A 16,140-nucleotide genomic window follows, 5' to 3' on the forward strand; every position below is an offset into this window, starting at 1 on the left:
AGGAAAGTCCCCAGGAATAGATAGTATTCCTGTGGAAGTTTGGACGCTAGGAGGGGAAAAGCCGATAAAGATCTGGAAAGGTTTGTTTAACAGTATTGTAAAAGGAGGAGAAACACCAATATTCTAGAAGAAAGTGGTGAGGGCTGTAATACCTAAAGATGGTAAAGACCCATCACATTCAGCTTTCTATAGGCCCGTTTAAATTCTAAACCATGATTATAAAGTGTTTATGTCTATAATGGTTAAAAGAATGGCAAAGGTGATGCCAAAATTGATAGATATGGATCAGTGTGTTTTTGTGGAAGGGATCCAAACATTTGACAACATTAATAAACAATGATGATCCAGACGGAAGCAGAACGTAAGAAAATACCACTGTTTTTGGTGGATCGTGCTGCAGAGAAAGCATTTGACAGCTAGAATTTTATGAGCAGGGCAATAGAAGCATTTGGATTCCCTGATAAAATTATAAGGTTGATTAAGAGGATATATGAGGAATTGGAGGTGAAAATTAAAGTGGGTGGGTTCCTTTCTGATAAGTTCTGTTTTATCAGAGGAGCCAGGTGGGGGTGTCCTCTTCCCCCTTTTTTATTTGTGTTATATTTAAAACCATTGGCAAAGAAAATAAGGGACTCAGAAATTCATTGGCATAATTGATATGGTAGTCAGTAAAAGCTGGGTTTATTTGCAGATGATATTATTTTACACCTGATAAAATCAGAAAAGGACAATTCAGTGTTGTGGAACCTTTTGAAACAGCTTCAAGTATTTTCAGGATACAAAATGAAAATAAAACAAAGGCAATAACTGTAAACTATGTACCCGCACATGAATTGGTTCAGCAATAGCCATTTTTATGGGAACATGGTAAAATGAAGAACTTAGGTGTATGGATTGAAAATGATTCAGTTACGGCAGCTATGGATATGTGGGAAGAGACTAAACAAAAAATAATACAAAAACTGAGAAACTAGAAAATCTGTTTTATGGATATGGATAGCAAGATACAAGCAGTTAATATGTTTTTAGTCTCTTTAGTTTTATACACTGGTCAGGCATATTTTTATCAACCAGAGGAGAAGTTGTGGATAGCAATTAATAAAGAGTTGAAGGATTTTATCTGGGAAGGGAAGACGGCAAGAGTCAAGTGAGATAAGCTGATCCTTCCAACAGAATAAGGTGGTTTATGATTACCTGATTCGAAGGGGTGTTTCAGAGCTGTACAGTTAAGGCCTTTATACAAAGCACAAGCAGAATGCTATAATTCGAAGTGGAAAGGGATGATGATGAAATGGGGGGGGGTCAAGGAGAGAGAGAGACTGGGATTTTGAATCCAAATCCTTAAGGAGAATAGCACTAACCATACATTATATTATATTCATAAAGTAGAAGGAAGTACTCTAAGAGCTAAGCCAATGTGGGAATGAGGAAAGGAGATTCCTCTGATATGGATGACTGCAATTAGGGATACAGACAATAGACAAGAGGGGACTGGAATTTACCTCTTTCTTCCCTATCACATCTCCAACATTTGAGAACTGGAGAAAACTGGTAAAGGAACCAAGGTATTTTGAGCAAATAATTAGAGAGGGAACAGTAATAGAATGGGAAGAGGCCAAGAATTGATTTGGACTGCAGGCTAGAGATTGCCTTCCCTATTGAGGATTGATAACAGAGTGTAGGCAAAGAGAAATAGGGGTATCCTAAATAAAAGACCAGCACTGGTAGAGTTTTTAGTAGAATCTAGAACAGAAGCTGCTGTTAAAAAAAGAGATAATTAGTAGATCATATAAAGTATGTGATGTATCTTTATATTGTATTTAGAACTCAACTATCTTCCTTTTTTTGCATTAACAATGTTCATATGTCTGTTATGTACTTGGAGCTTTTCTCCCCGGGCCTCCGCTGAAAATGGACATGTATCCAGTCGGACTCTCCCGGTTAACAAATGTAAAATAAAATAAATAAAAATAAAATAAATAAGTATTGCATGACAACTGTAGGAACCAACCAAAGGAGGTTAGAAAAGATTGGGAAGAGAAATCTGATAAGTAATTCACAAATAAGCAGTGTAGGGATATATGTATGACTCCCTAATATGCAATAAGGTCTAGAAGACTTAGTATCTTTGCTTGAAAGGGTTTACATAGCTATTTTATACCCCAAGTGAATTTTTACTCAGGTAGATAGCAAATGTTGGAAATGTGATAGGGAAGAAAGAGGTAACTGAGATTGTAATTCTTGGGAGTGTAACTTGTTTACAGACTTTAAAAATTACTTGCTGACTACTCTATCAGAAATACTAGGTTAGCGAATTGGTATAACTACGGAAATAATTTTTTACAGATATGATACAGAACTGGAGTTGCCTAGACATTGTAAGGCCTTTCCGGAAGCTAATTATGGTGGCCGCCAAAAAAGCAGTTACTAGAAAATGGAAATCATAGTCCAAACCAACTGTACTAGAAGTAGTGAATATAATAACAGAGATAAAACAACTGGCAATGGGATCTTTAGAAAAGGATAGGAGCAAATTACATAGAAAAAGTTTTGAAAAAATGGGAATTGTGGGAACAGTACATGTAGGATAATGTTTTGGAGGATAAATGAGGCTTTGAATGAACTATGTAATGTTGACTGACATTGACTGGATCAATTATAAGTGATGTATAATATTTGCAACTAAAACTATGTTAGTATTTTTGTTTTCATTTATATAAATATATGATTACCTATGTCATAAGTGATAATTTATTAAAGATGTTTCTTGTTTAAAAAAATGCTCTTTCTTTTCTGCCTGCTAAGTATATAATCAAGCTGATTTTGGTACTTACTGTCTGGTGATATCCATGTGTAAAGCCATCTCTTAGGATATTGAACCTAGCACTGTGAAAAGAAAAATTAAATTTTTTACAAGGACTACTGATAAGAATAAATACCATTTAGGGTGAAGAAGTGTTCTGCAATAAAATGCCAAATTCCATGAAAATATACATTTTGTTTAATTTCTGGACAGTCCAGATGCCAGGATGTTACAGTATGCCCCCCCCCAAAAAAAAAAAAGTGCCCCTGCCCTGAATAACATTTATGTAGTCACATGTATAAACAAAGCATATGAAAAATTAAGCTAAACTGTTTATTAAGTGACTGTAATCTACAGGCTGTATGAATCTTGCTTGATAATTTCTTCTTCACATCTGTACTGTAGTTTATTGTGTGCCTTTTGCTTTATGACCTGGGCTGTGGTTGAAAAAGGACTTCAGACATGCCCACCTTTCTGGTTATCAAATAAAAGTAAACAAATGAATAAATAAAATAAGATGTTATACAGATGATGTTAGAAAATTACTTTTTATCAAGGCAGAGGTTGTGCCAAGGGGCAGATTACTTTCAGGGATTGTGGAAGCATGATATCCTTAACTAGTTTACATTAAGCTAGGCTAAAAGAAATGGAATAGGAGAAGGAAGATACAGACGGAGAAGGGAGGTTGTGGCTAGATTGTCTTTTCACTTGAAATTAGGTAGGGTTTTTATTTAATGAAACAGGTGGCTGAGCATCTGTCAACTTATTGCAGAAAGGAACTGCTGTGGAATGAGTTCTTCATATTAATGGTACATCAGTTTTCAGTTTATTGTTGTACTCAGTGTATGCGTTGTGATGGTGAATTTAGCATGCTATAGTTAGAATGGTCAGTGAAAATGAAAGGTGGTTCTTCATGATATTTTGAAGCATAACGTTGTGCAAATGACATAATTGAATTGTGAATTCCAAGAAATGAATTCACAGAATTGGATCACCCCTTTTTCTGAGATGGCATGACCTCAGAGTAGGAATTACAAGTATATGAAGGTATGAGGGCTACAGAAGTGCACAGGAGAAACAGACATGTTTTTTCATGAATTCTCAAGTAAATTCTCTTTTCAGATTTCTATGTTGGCTGATATCTTTGTAAAGTGTAAGCTCTGAGACTCAGCACTAAAAGTGTGAAATTCTGTTTGGAGTCTTTCCTGATGAATTTAGATATATGACATTTCAAACTGCCACACATCTCCTGATGGCTCTTGTGTATCAACCAGCATGTGATCTTTCTGTCACCCCTGACAGATACAGATGTGTCACATGAAACAGGTGCAATGAATGCTTGTAGGTACAGTTGGCACTGAAAGCATAAAGCTTTAGAGTGCTTTGTATTTTTCTTTTTAGCCCTCACCCACTTGATCTGAAGGATGTCATGACCTGCAGTGGTCTGAACAGGGTAGCACAATCTGCCTGCATGCCATTGGTTATGCTGAAAGCAAGCACTTCTTGCACCTCTGACTTTCCCATTCCTAGATGGCTGTATAGTATGTGAGTTGCTTGGGTGTCAGCCTGCCTTTGCTCTAAATTTCCTTTTTTCGTAAAGCAAGTAGCTAAGCATATGTCAGCTTAGGGAAGCTGAGTGCAGTATAAAATCCAACACAGCTGAATAGAAATAGTATCACATTGGATTATAAATGTCAGATAGGAACAACTCGACAACTGTGTGCTATCTTCTTTGTTGATGAACATACCTTGGCTCAGGAAAAACATTAAACATTAGGAAGTCATATGTGGACTACCCACTATGCTCATGTGATGCTTAAATAATTTAAAGGACTGTGTTTTTATTTGTGTGACTTGTTCCAGTTACTGTCATCACTATTCTCTTCCTTCATAGTGACCTCAACCACAGCAATCAGTTTGTTCAGGCCCTGGCTCTTTGTACCCTCAGCTGCATGGGCTCTGCAGAAATGTGCCGCGATCTAGTCTCGGAAGTGGATAATCTTCTACGAAATTCAAATCCTTACATCAAGAAAAAGGTCAGTGCAGTTGTTACAAACGCAGACAATGGCCAAGGCGGGGAGGGGAGTTAACAAAAGAAAAGCATCTTCAAAAAATTGGAGCTGTAGTTTAGCCTCTGTGCTTAAGTATACTGCATATAACAGGTACATGTCAGTTATCCTTTTCTTGTTCATAAGGCATTTTGTTGGGCTGCAACCTGTGCAAGAGCTGGAGTATTCTGGGATTAAGATGGTGCCAGTAACTCAGTATCTTGTTGCGAAAGGTAACATCCCAGTAAACTTGTGTGTGGTGCGGTACTCATTTATTTTGCTCAAGTGACAAATGTATTCCACTGCTGGCACAGACATCTGCATGGAAAACTAGGGACTGTCTTTAGTAGAGCACAGCTGTGAGCGTCTTCATGGTCATCTGCAGATTTAGTACTACAGTTAAATGGTTTGAATTCCACTTGCAAACAACAAATCGTGTGCTGTTTAAATTCTGCACTCATTTAAAGAAATACCAGTACCTAAAAAACTACTGTTTTCTCTTATCATCATCATTCTGTTCATATAAAAAACAAATAGCTGTATGCTAATAAATTATTTCAGGAAGTCTAATTAAGGTTGTCTGTTTCTACTCATTCGTTAAAAGGGTGTGATGGGTATTGTTTGAGGACTATTGCTAATTACTCTACTGTCTGAGAAACAATGTGCGTTTTCTCACCCAGGGATGTTATTCCTTTCTAGCAGACAACACAGTATGTTGTAACTCTCAAAGCTTTCATTAAGCGTAATCATGCAGCGTAGTCACTGTATGACTTCATTTAACTCATTCTTGCAAGCTGAAGCATGACCTTCTATGCCCTACAATAAACTAAAGGGACAGCACACAGGCTCTTGGAAGACATGGCCGTAACCATGCATTTATGCATCAATTCAGGACAGTTGGGGAATTGTTATTCTTATCTTCATTCAATCCGTGTTAAGGTTATGCATAAAGAGCAGGTTGGATTAAACTAATTAGACAACTGTCAGTCGCTCCAGCATGACAGGTTCTTATCTTGTCAGAAATAGTCTCTCACAAACTGTACACAAAGAGAGACCAGATGATGAACTGCTTTGAAACATGGGCCCGTCTCATAGTGTACTTACTCCCAGGCAATTCATTTGGAGGTCCTTTTTCTGGCAGACTTGATGGTAGTGGTCTGGCTGTCCAAACACACTATCCTTTACTCTCATTTTACTACCTGCATTTATTTATTTTGTTTGTGTTGGTTTACAGGGGTAGAGCACTGGTCTCCCTGGACCTTTTCCAGACTCAGCCCGGGGGTGTTGTCTGATTAAGTGACTTGCTCAGAATGACAAAGTTAGGCAACGAAAGCTGCGAGGATCAAACCTTGGACCACTGAACCACTGGATCACAGGAAACAACTCGTTAACAACTCCTTAATCCTCTACACCAACTTCCAGACCTTATTTTCTTCCTTTTAAGCCTACGTGTACCCTGGCTGCAGCATGCCAGTGACATTTAACCCCACTTAACATTACCAGTCATGAGGGAGGCAGAAACCTCCTGAAAAGCAGAACAAAAAAGTAAGAAATTTCTTTTTAAACCCTGTTATGATCATCTGTGTAGACTACAAACTTAGCCCATCTGTCCTGGCTTTGCTTTTATGAAAGGTTGGGTGAGTGGATGTCTGGCTGATTTTGGGGTCAAAATGTCACTTTCCTTCTTTTGTAAGCCCTCTTTATGGCCACATCTTAGCTGCTATGTCTCTTTCTTCTGTAAATGTAATTGCTTCCTGCCTGCTTATCCTAGGTATATATTATTCAACTATCCATAACCTGCTTCTCTTACTTCCACTGCTACCTTTCTTTTTGATTTAGATAAACAACTCATGCTTTTCTTGAACAAAAAAATAACTAAATAAAAATAAACGTTCAATACTTTCAACCTGCTTTTATTTTTACAGCATGAAACATGCCCTTCTGCGTAATATAGTTATAACGGGACCACACACATATGTTCTTGGAAGAAATGGCTGGTGGGGGCATGCATTTAATTAGTAGATCAGCAGGCCAGTCAAAGATTGTTTTTTTTTTGCTCCCACCTTCTACCTTGCCTGTTAACTCTTGTACCTTCACTCAGTTGGCCCATTTGTTTTTGGGAATGTGAGTCAGACATTCCTGGGCTAGGCAAGACCTCTCAGGAACCACCATCAGCCCTCTGTTCCCAGGCAAGAATCAGGTGGTCGAGGGAGTAGGACAACTTGCTGTTCCTGGAGAAGTGGCCTACATTCTCCCCTTGGGAGCACCCCTCATCCTTGATCACTCCTTTGAGCCTGCAATCCCTCCCTCCCAAAGAGGAAGCATGCATCTGAATGGCAGTTTTCTCTCAGCGGAACAGTGCCAGCATGGAACTTCACTAGGTGAATGCCATGTGCTCCCATTAGGTGTCACCCACGTGGCGAGCCATTTCATTGGTTCATAGGTTGGTACTAGACTATCAGCACTAGGGCCTATACAAGCCTAGCCATAACAATTCCCTGGTTATTTCCTCCCACACTATTTACTTCCCTGGACCCTTGTCTAGCAGGGTGACTGACGTGATCCCCGGGGTGAATTTCCTTTCTCCCATCCAATCATCAAGGTTCCTTTTGAAGAGGGCCAAAGAGGCGCTGTGCTTGACATGTATGGGCCGTCTATTCCAGAGTCTGGGGAGTCTCTGGGTCAGGAACCTATCCTTCCAGCATGTTTTGTTTATTATGATGACAAGATTTAGATCCCTGGAGCGTGTGGCTCTGAGGGATTGGGATTTCTTTAAGTGTAGCATATCCAACAGCTCTGGGTTTGACATGGCCTTGTATGTTAAGCAGAGATCGCCTCAGAGTAGACGATATGCAATATTTTTGCCTCACTCTGCCTAGGATTTGTAAACCAGCAGCAGCCACTGGCTCCCATGCTCCCTGACTAGCTCCTAAAGGCACCTGAGCTCCTACCTGAACTCAAGTGAGCTGTGACATAATCAGGGCTTTCCCCCTGTATGCCATAGAGATGGCTTCCCAGTCAAAGTATTGCTATCATTATTTCATCATTTTGGGTCACTGTTCAAGCAATACTGTGATAGGCTTGGATGGAACTAATTAGATGGCTGACATTCCCTTCAGCTTAGCAATTGGACATGCTTTTAGTGGCTGCCTATCACAAGTACCCACAGCAGTGGCCAGTTGGTGAGCTGCTCTGCAACCATAGCCTAGTCTTACAGAACATTTACCCTCTGGGAACTAATGTAGATGGGCATTTGCCAAACCACTTCAGGACAGGAGCCTGGATTTCCAAACCATGTACTTTTGTCCCCACACTGCTCCCTAACTTTCATCCAATTCTGTTCTTCCACCACATGATGGATAAAATTGTCCAAATCCCCAAGTACATTGGACTGATACTTGTTTCATTCCCATCCTTTAGGTGTCTATGAAATCATTCAAAATTTTCTCATTTAAATTAATCTAATCAAATCATTGCAAATAATCCTTCATAATTTAGTATTTTGGCGCCAGATAACTTTTTCTGCATTGCCTAATGTCTGATTACTCATGAGATCATTACTTCTTTCCTGTTCATTTATGGGTCCCCTTCACATGGTCGAGACCTTATTATCGACTTTTGAAATGCTGACCATGGGGAAACGCTATCTCCGCACAGCGCGGAATGGGAAAATTTCCCACTTCCGCACTGCAGTGCGATCTCGGAGTTGGTATATTAAAGTTACGGGGGGTGCAGTTTAAGGTAAGTGTTTGTTGTGTGTTTATGTTTACTTTACATGGTCGGCATTCCGAAAGTCGATCATATGGTCTCGACCATATGAAAGTCGACTTTCTGGAATGTCGACCATGTAAAATAGACCCATATATATATATATATATATATATATATATATATATATATATATATATATATATGTGTGTGTGTGTGTGTAGGTTCATAGGTTCATAGGTAGGTACTAGACTATAAGCTTAGCCAGAATTGTGTTGGCTTTCGCCGCCCCCTTAGATTAGTTCCCTGTGCCTCTGTCCAGCAGAGCCATTGAAGTGATCCTGGGGTAAACTTTCTATTTCCCATCCACTCGTCAAGGTTTCTCTTGAAGAGTGTTAGCAAGGAGCTCTGCCTAATGTAGACTGGAATCTTGTTCCAGAGCATGAGAAGTCTCTGGGACAGGAATCTATCCCTCCAGCACGTCCTATTTATTGTTGTGGTGAGGTTTAGATCCCCAGAGTGTGTGGCTTGAGGGGATATGATTTTCTTTAGGTGGAGCATGTCCATCAATTCTGGGTTGGACATGGCCTTGTATGTCAGGCATAGATCACCTCTGAGTAGGCGGTATGCAACTGAGTGCAGCTGGAGTTTCTTCAGTCAAGCTGCATAGGTTATCTGTTTGAGGACAGTGATCCTCTTGGTGAGGTACTTCTGTGGTCTTTCCAGCTGTTGCAGGTGTCTTGTAAGATACATCCCAAATGGGACATTGTACTCTATGATGGGTCTGATGAGTGATGCATAGAGGGGCACAATGACCTCTTTTGATCTGGATGCAAACCTTTTTGTGATTAGATGGGCCACATAGGAGAATTTTCTAACCACTTTGGCAATGTGATTATCAAAGGAGAGATTACTATCTACTTAGGTCCCCAGATCCCATATTACGTCTTCCGTATTTAGGGGGCTACCAGCTATGTGGTAGTTTGTGGGTACTTTGTTTTTTCCAAAGGGGATGACTATGCACTTTTTGGCATTTAGCTTGAGGCCATGGTTTTGACACCAGATATCTGTCTCAGTGAGACCCTTTTGGAGGATGTCTGTGTCAGTCGGAGAGTCATTTATAGCCCCTAGTTTGCCATCGTCTGTGAACATAGCCAGCCATAGACCTCCTGTGCTTGCCTGTACCTCTGAGAAGTATTTGCCGAACAGGAGGGGTCCTAGGACTGAGCCCTAGGAATGCCACTTGTAACCGGTTTAGAGTCAGACCTAGCTATCGCAACTCTTACCATATGGGTTCTGTCTGTGAGCCAGTTGGCAACCCATCTTGTGACGTAGGGGTTTATGTTCAGGCTGATGAGCTTGTCTATAATGCCATAATGGGGAATGGTGTTGAAGGCCTTTGCGAGGTCTAGTTAGGCTGTGTGGACCACCTTTCCCTCTTCTATAGCCTTGGTAACTGTCTCAAAGAAGTCCACCAGGTTTAGGAGGCATGATCTGCCCTTAACAAAGCTGAACTGAGTAGGGTCCAGTGTTTAGAGGTTCCCAATGTCTCTGTTAATGAGATCCATGATGATGTGCTCCATAGCCTTGCAGACCAAGCTAGTCAGGCTTATAGGGAGATAGTCTGTTGTGGCTCCACCTTTGTGGAGAGGAATAACCATTGCTGTGCGCCACTCTACGGGCACGTAGTCTGTGGAGAGACTGAGTTTGAACAGTGTGTTTAGGTGAGGGGATAGTTCATCTTTGAGCTCATGTAGGATGCAGCCTGGGACATCGTCCAGTCCCATTGATGCTGTGTTTTTGGCTTTGGAGAGGGCTGTTTTAACCTGAGTGTTTGTGATTTCAGGGGCACTACATTCTTCTGGTATGGTTATGGGCCCTTATGGGGGTGAGAGGGGGGTGAAGTTTGCACTGAGCCTGTCTGCCAGGATGTTGGCGATATCGGTCAGTTCAGTGTATTTTGTGCCATTCTGCACTAACTCTGAGCAGATCTGAGAATTGCCACTTAGATTCTTGACATAGCTAAAGAATGCCTTGTGGTTATCTTTGAAGTCCTTGGCAATTTTTCCTTCGAATCTAGCCTTGGATGATTTTATGAGGGATCGCAGTTTCTTGCTGATACTGACCAGAGATCTCTTACCTTATTGGGATTTTACTCTTTTCTGTACTGGTTTCCTCCTCCTATTGTATAGCTTGTTTATAGCAGGGGTCCACCAGACTTGTTTCCTTTTCTTGGAGGAGTGAGTCTTGGTTTTGCTTGGGATAGCACGATCCATGCATTCTTGTAGGTGCCTTTAAAGTGCATTACTAAAGGATTTTGCAGCTTGGGCAGCATTATCCTTTAGCATGGGGACTTTGAAACTTTCCAACTCGGTCTTAAGTAATGTGAAGTTTGCCTTTGAAAAGCTTTTCATGGTGTTTTTTTTGACGGGGGGTGGAATGTGCATATCCAGAGTGATTAGTTTATGGTCAGATCTAACCAGCGAGGGTTGACCTCCAGTGGAACACCGGTCACCCATGTTGGTGATGACCAGGTCCAATATGTTGTCACCTCTGGTGGGGGTGTTGACCAGTTGATCCAGGGTGTTTGAGTTTATAAATTCTAGGAAATGTTGGGCACAGGAATTAGTACTTGAGTAGCTCTCCCAGTTAATGTTTGGGTAATTGAAATCACCCAATATCAGGGTGTTTGGTAGGACCTTTATGTTTCCCAGTGTTTCCATAAATGTGGACTGGGGGTCCTGGGACATGGTGGGTGATCTGTAGCAAGCTACAATTTGAATTGCAGTTTTGCATGTTGTTAGTTGCACATGGATGATCTCTGAAGCATTGTGCTGTGCCACTAACCTGGAGGTGTGGGTATCCTTGATGCATATGGATACGCCCCCACATTTTGTATTTCGGTCTGGGTTTTGTGGCTGAAATGTATGGTATGAGTTCTTGCCTGGTACTGCTGGGGTACTCTCTGGAGCTTTAAACCAGGTTTCTGTTACTGCACATATATCGATTTTCTCCATACTGAGGAGTGCCTCGAGTACGTGCATTTTGAGGTTTAGACTTCTGGCACTGAGCAGTATTACCCTCAGTTTTTTGTTACTTGTGCTATTTATGGCGGTTGGTTTGTCTTTTGAGCCTTGCCTAAAAAAGGCACTATGGGTGTGGCAAGATCCTTGGCCAGTATTCAAAAGCCTAAGGGTGACAGGTGCAAGCCATCTCTAGGGAAGCAGCGTGGCTTGTCGAGCATGTCATCCCAGGCTGACAGACACTGGATCCCCTTTGAATGATACCAGATGCTTAGCCAATTGTTGAAATTGATAATTTTTTCTTTATACCATGGTATCATTCTTGGTGAGGGCAGGATGCTACTCAAGGTCAGTGTCATATCATCCTGGGCTACGTGATCCGAGAGCTCTTCCATGTCTCTTTTCATGTAGTCCAGGGAGGTGTGGCTCAGGTAATTCACACCAACATGGACAATGACCGAGTCATATTTGTACTTGTTCTGGAGTGACCTGAGTGCTTGTGTTATGTGGTGGATCATGGCACTTGACAGACAGCTACCAGTAACCTTCTCCTTGTTCAGCCTAGTGAGTGGGACATCAGTGTGCCTGACTATAGATTCACCTATTACTAGTGTGTTGGGTATGTTATTTTGCCTTAAGGGCTGTGACTGCGTGGCACACTGGTTTTGTGAAGTATGTGTTTCATGGTTTGCGTTGGGGGTGGAGGTTGCTTGGATATCTGCTTTGGAGGTCTCTGTTGCTTTTGCAGATTTTTATTTAGAGTCTCTGAGTATGTTTTCATGTATTTATGTGTGTTTTTTGCCGGTGCTGGTTTCATAGGTCTATGTGAGACTGGTGGTGTGATGCAAGTAGTCAGTTGAATAAGGTCGAAACTTTGTTTGGTTGACATCTGTTTAGTTGACACAATTTGGTTGACTAAGCAGAATGTTGACAGGTGTGTGAGATCGACACTCTCCTGGTAGGGGAATATACCCTTTTCCCCAGGGTTATTCGGTCTCAGAGTAAGAATATGTAATTAGCAGGGAATATGGTGGTGGAGGGTGGAAGGTGTCTTGCCCACCCAGCAAAAAATGATGCTTTCTTTGTTTTTTTTTTTTTAAGTTTTGCATGCTCGGAGATTAATTCTCAGCAAATGCATAATGTCAAATCAATTTGATTTGACCATTATGCATGTCAACATAAGCTGTGTTCAACTAATTTAAGCAGATCCATATTTACATATATATATCAAACCAAAGGGAAAACGTTCACACAGAGAAACCATTCAGTAAAAACTGGAAGAAAAAAGCAGTCAAGCAAGAGTTTTTTTCTGTGTTGTACCTTAAACCTCAAGTAATGAAGGCCCATGGGACATATGCAAATGGCCCCTTAAGGACAAGTGTGTGTGTGTATATATATATATATATATATATATATATGTACACACACACACACACACACACACATAAATATTTATATGTTGTTCTTTATGTTAATTTATCTTTTAGTTGCAAATTTGAATGTCTGCTCATTTTTGTATATGCGCCTTTGTATGTATTAGGTAGTCTTATGGCTTGGGTAGTGGCTGAAATGGGTCTTCTACCAGCTCACCATCCTGATTAAGAAATTAAAAATAAGCACGTGCCTCCTAGTCATCTCAACTGCCACTAAATACCTTTCATCCTTCCATTGAAACCCATGGCTCGTACTACCATCTGTAGATGTGACTATTTGCTTTTTATGTGGTCCAGTATTTTCACCTATGCCTTCTGTACACTGTATTGTAGTACATTGTTTCCTCTTAATCCTCAGTCATAAAGAAACTCTACATGGTGTTTTGCAACTTCTACTAAAATTGGTAGATAAATATACCTGCATTAGAAAAAACAGAATAGGAAAAAAACATCACTGTCTGTTTTACAGAAATGCCGGAAACTTAGTGGAGTATAGAGGTACATTTTGGCAGCTCTGTACAATGTATATAAAATGCATCAAATTGCCAGCTGTAGTTAGTAAAGAATTGAAAACAAAAATAAAATAAAGTGTTTTCCAGGAACTGACTAAAACCTTTTACTGAATCTTCAAGCGTGAGTACTTTTTACAGCAAGATTTCTTCAGACTACAATATTGTTCTCAGTTACTCACTAATTACATATAATCCTGGCCACCACACATTAATTAACATACAATTTACTTAAATGAGATGTGACGATAGCAGGTACTGCCAGCCATGTCAGGAGAAATAGGGCAGTGGATTTGTAACATATGCCAGCACAGCTAGCTGGAATTTTGTAAATATTTATATTTCATTTGTATATCAAACTGATTTGTATAGATGCTTGCGTTAAACTGTAATAGCAGTGCACCCTGCTGGAAGGAAAAGAAATGCAGATGTGTTATTGTAACTGAATTAAATGTATATATTGTAACAGCATATACTGGATGTGAAGAGGTTAATCTTAATCCACCTGACTGCAAAATATTCTTCAACGTAAATTACTTTATGGGTTAAGCCATAAGGATGTTATCCCACAGATGATGTTTGTGTTTCACTGTTGCAGTCATCACCTGTGGGTTATCCATGCTGTGGTAACCCTCAGCTGGCCCGAACACCAGAGTCAGTGTTTTTCTTTGTCAGCTGCTGTCGCTTGTTGACTGACGTCAGGTCATCAGTGCTATAAAGCAAGGCAGCTGACGCCATTACACCGGCCTTTCTTGCCATGGAGCCAATAGCAGAAGCAGTTCACAAGTGTACTGGTTGGTTGCTACCAGAGTTTGGATCACAGCTGAAAACGTCTAAAGCTAAGTTCCCTGTTGGGGATCTCTCTTTCTTGCACTAACCGATGTCCAAAAAAGTTAACAGTTGTCTTGCCTGTGGAAAGCAAATCCCACACCGAGATTTCATTCATTCCTGATCATGTCAAGTCTAAGTTAATTGATGTACCTTTGGACAAAGACTGCTTGTTTGGGGAAAAAACAGAAGAGGTGGTTAAGAAAATGGAAGACAAAGAAAAATCTATGCAAATAGTAAAATATTTTTTTCAAGTTCAACAACCTAGATTCAGCAGGAACTTTCCCTCTAAGCACTTGTCCTTTCCTGCCCCTAGCAGACAGGGGCAAGCTAAGCCCCGCAGGGACAGGCCACCCAGGTCCCTAAAGCAGGGACAACAGAGAACCAAACAGTGGACCACATCCACCTCTAAGGCAGGGAGTTCTAAGCCATCCCTCTATGGCAAAAACTCTCAATTACTCCCTTCCCCCCTCTTCCCTCCCTTCACCCAAAAGCTCAGAGGAAGGCTGACCCTCTGCAAAGAAAATTGGCTGTCTGTAACCAAAGACCAATGGGTCTTAAAGATAATTTTTCAGGGATAAAAATTCAATTTCTACGAACTCCCAATCCCCAAAGGGTACCCAGACTTGCCTCTAAATCATTGGGCAGAGGGATTAAAATAAGTCCAGACCCTCCTATCCCAGGGGGCAGTAGAATCTGTTCCCATAGATCAAGCAGGCAAAGGCTTTTATTCCAGGCTATTCCTTGTTCCCAGAAAGGAGGGCACTTGGCACCCCATCCTGGATCTATCCATTCTGAACACCTGTGGCCCCCAAATTCAAAATGCTAACTTTGCAGCAGCTGCTGCCTATGTTGGCAAATAATACCTGGTTAGTGACCCTAGACCTAAAAGATGCATACCTCAATGTCCCCATAAGGGAGTCCTGCACTTCAGAGCAGGCTCACAGCACTTTAATTTCTCTGCTCTTACCTTTGGCTTATCTACTGCTCCCAGGGTTTTCACCAAATGCCTGGTCCTGGCCATAGCATTTTGCAGACAGAAAAATATCCAGATTTATCCCTATCTGGACGACTGCCTCATCCAAGCAGAGAGCAAAGAAAAGCTCCTGTAAGACTTACTCTTCGTAAAAACCCTTCTCACTTCCTTGGGATTCACCATCAATGAGAGGAAATTAAAGCAGACTTCCTCCAGGAGTATCATCTTCCTGGGAGCTCTGCTGGACACAGAATCCCAAATGGCCTTCCTGCCTCTCTATTTTACCCAGCTGGCATCCCAAACTCACCTCACAGCAAGGAAGTTCCTGCAAGCCTTGGGATACATGGCTTCTTAAATCCTTCTGATTTGTCTGGCCAGACTGCACATGAGGAAACTTCAGTGGTACCTAAGGAACCTTTGGTGCCAGCATTTCAACCTCTGGAGATCTCTCTCCCTCTGGTCCCCTGTAATAAGGGCAGAGTTGCTCTGGTAGGCAGAGGCATGTGCCAAGAACCAGGATCTCCCCTTCATCCACCGCCCAACAGGCCAGACCCTCACCACTGATGCTTCAGAAGTTGCTTGGGGAGCCCAGCTAGGGGGCAGGTGCACCCAGGGCCTTTGGGGTGCCCAACACCTTCCCTTGCACATCAACCAGAAGGAGATGATTGCAGTACAGAAGGCTCGTAACATCCTTCCAGCCTCATCTCAGGCAGGGTTTCTCCTTGTCAAAGCAGACAACACCACAGTAATGTGGTACATCAATAAACAGGAACAGGGAGGGACACAATCTTACCCCCTGTTCAGGCTAGCCA

General features: G+C 41.3%; 1 protein-coding gene across 1 annotated transcript in view; it reads left to right on the top strand.

Annotated features, from left to right (window-relative positions):
* Positions 1-16,140, top strand: part of LOC122790635 (AP-1 complex subunit gamma-1-like) — a 700,858-nt gene that overhangs the window by 245,690 nt on the left and 439,028 nt on the right. Inside the window, exon 4 of the mRNA XM_044058159.1 lies at positions 4,698-4,839. Coding sequence (XP_043914094.1) covers positions 4,698-4,839 — 142 coding nt within the window. The remainder of the gene's footprint in view (positions 1-4,697; positions 4,840-16,140) is intronic.

This window comes from Protopterus annectens, chromosome 16.part0 (assembly GCF_019279795.1).
Source record: "Protopterus annectens isolate FY-2018-M chromosome 16.part0, PAN1.0, whole genome shotgun sequence".
NCBI lineage: Eukaryota > Metazoa > Chordata > Ceratodontiformes > Protopteridae > Protopterus > Protopterus annectens.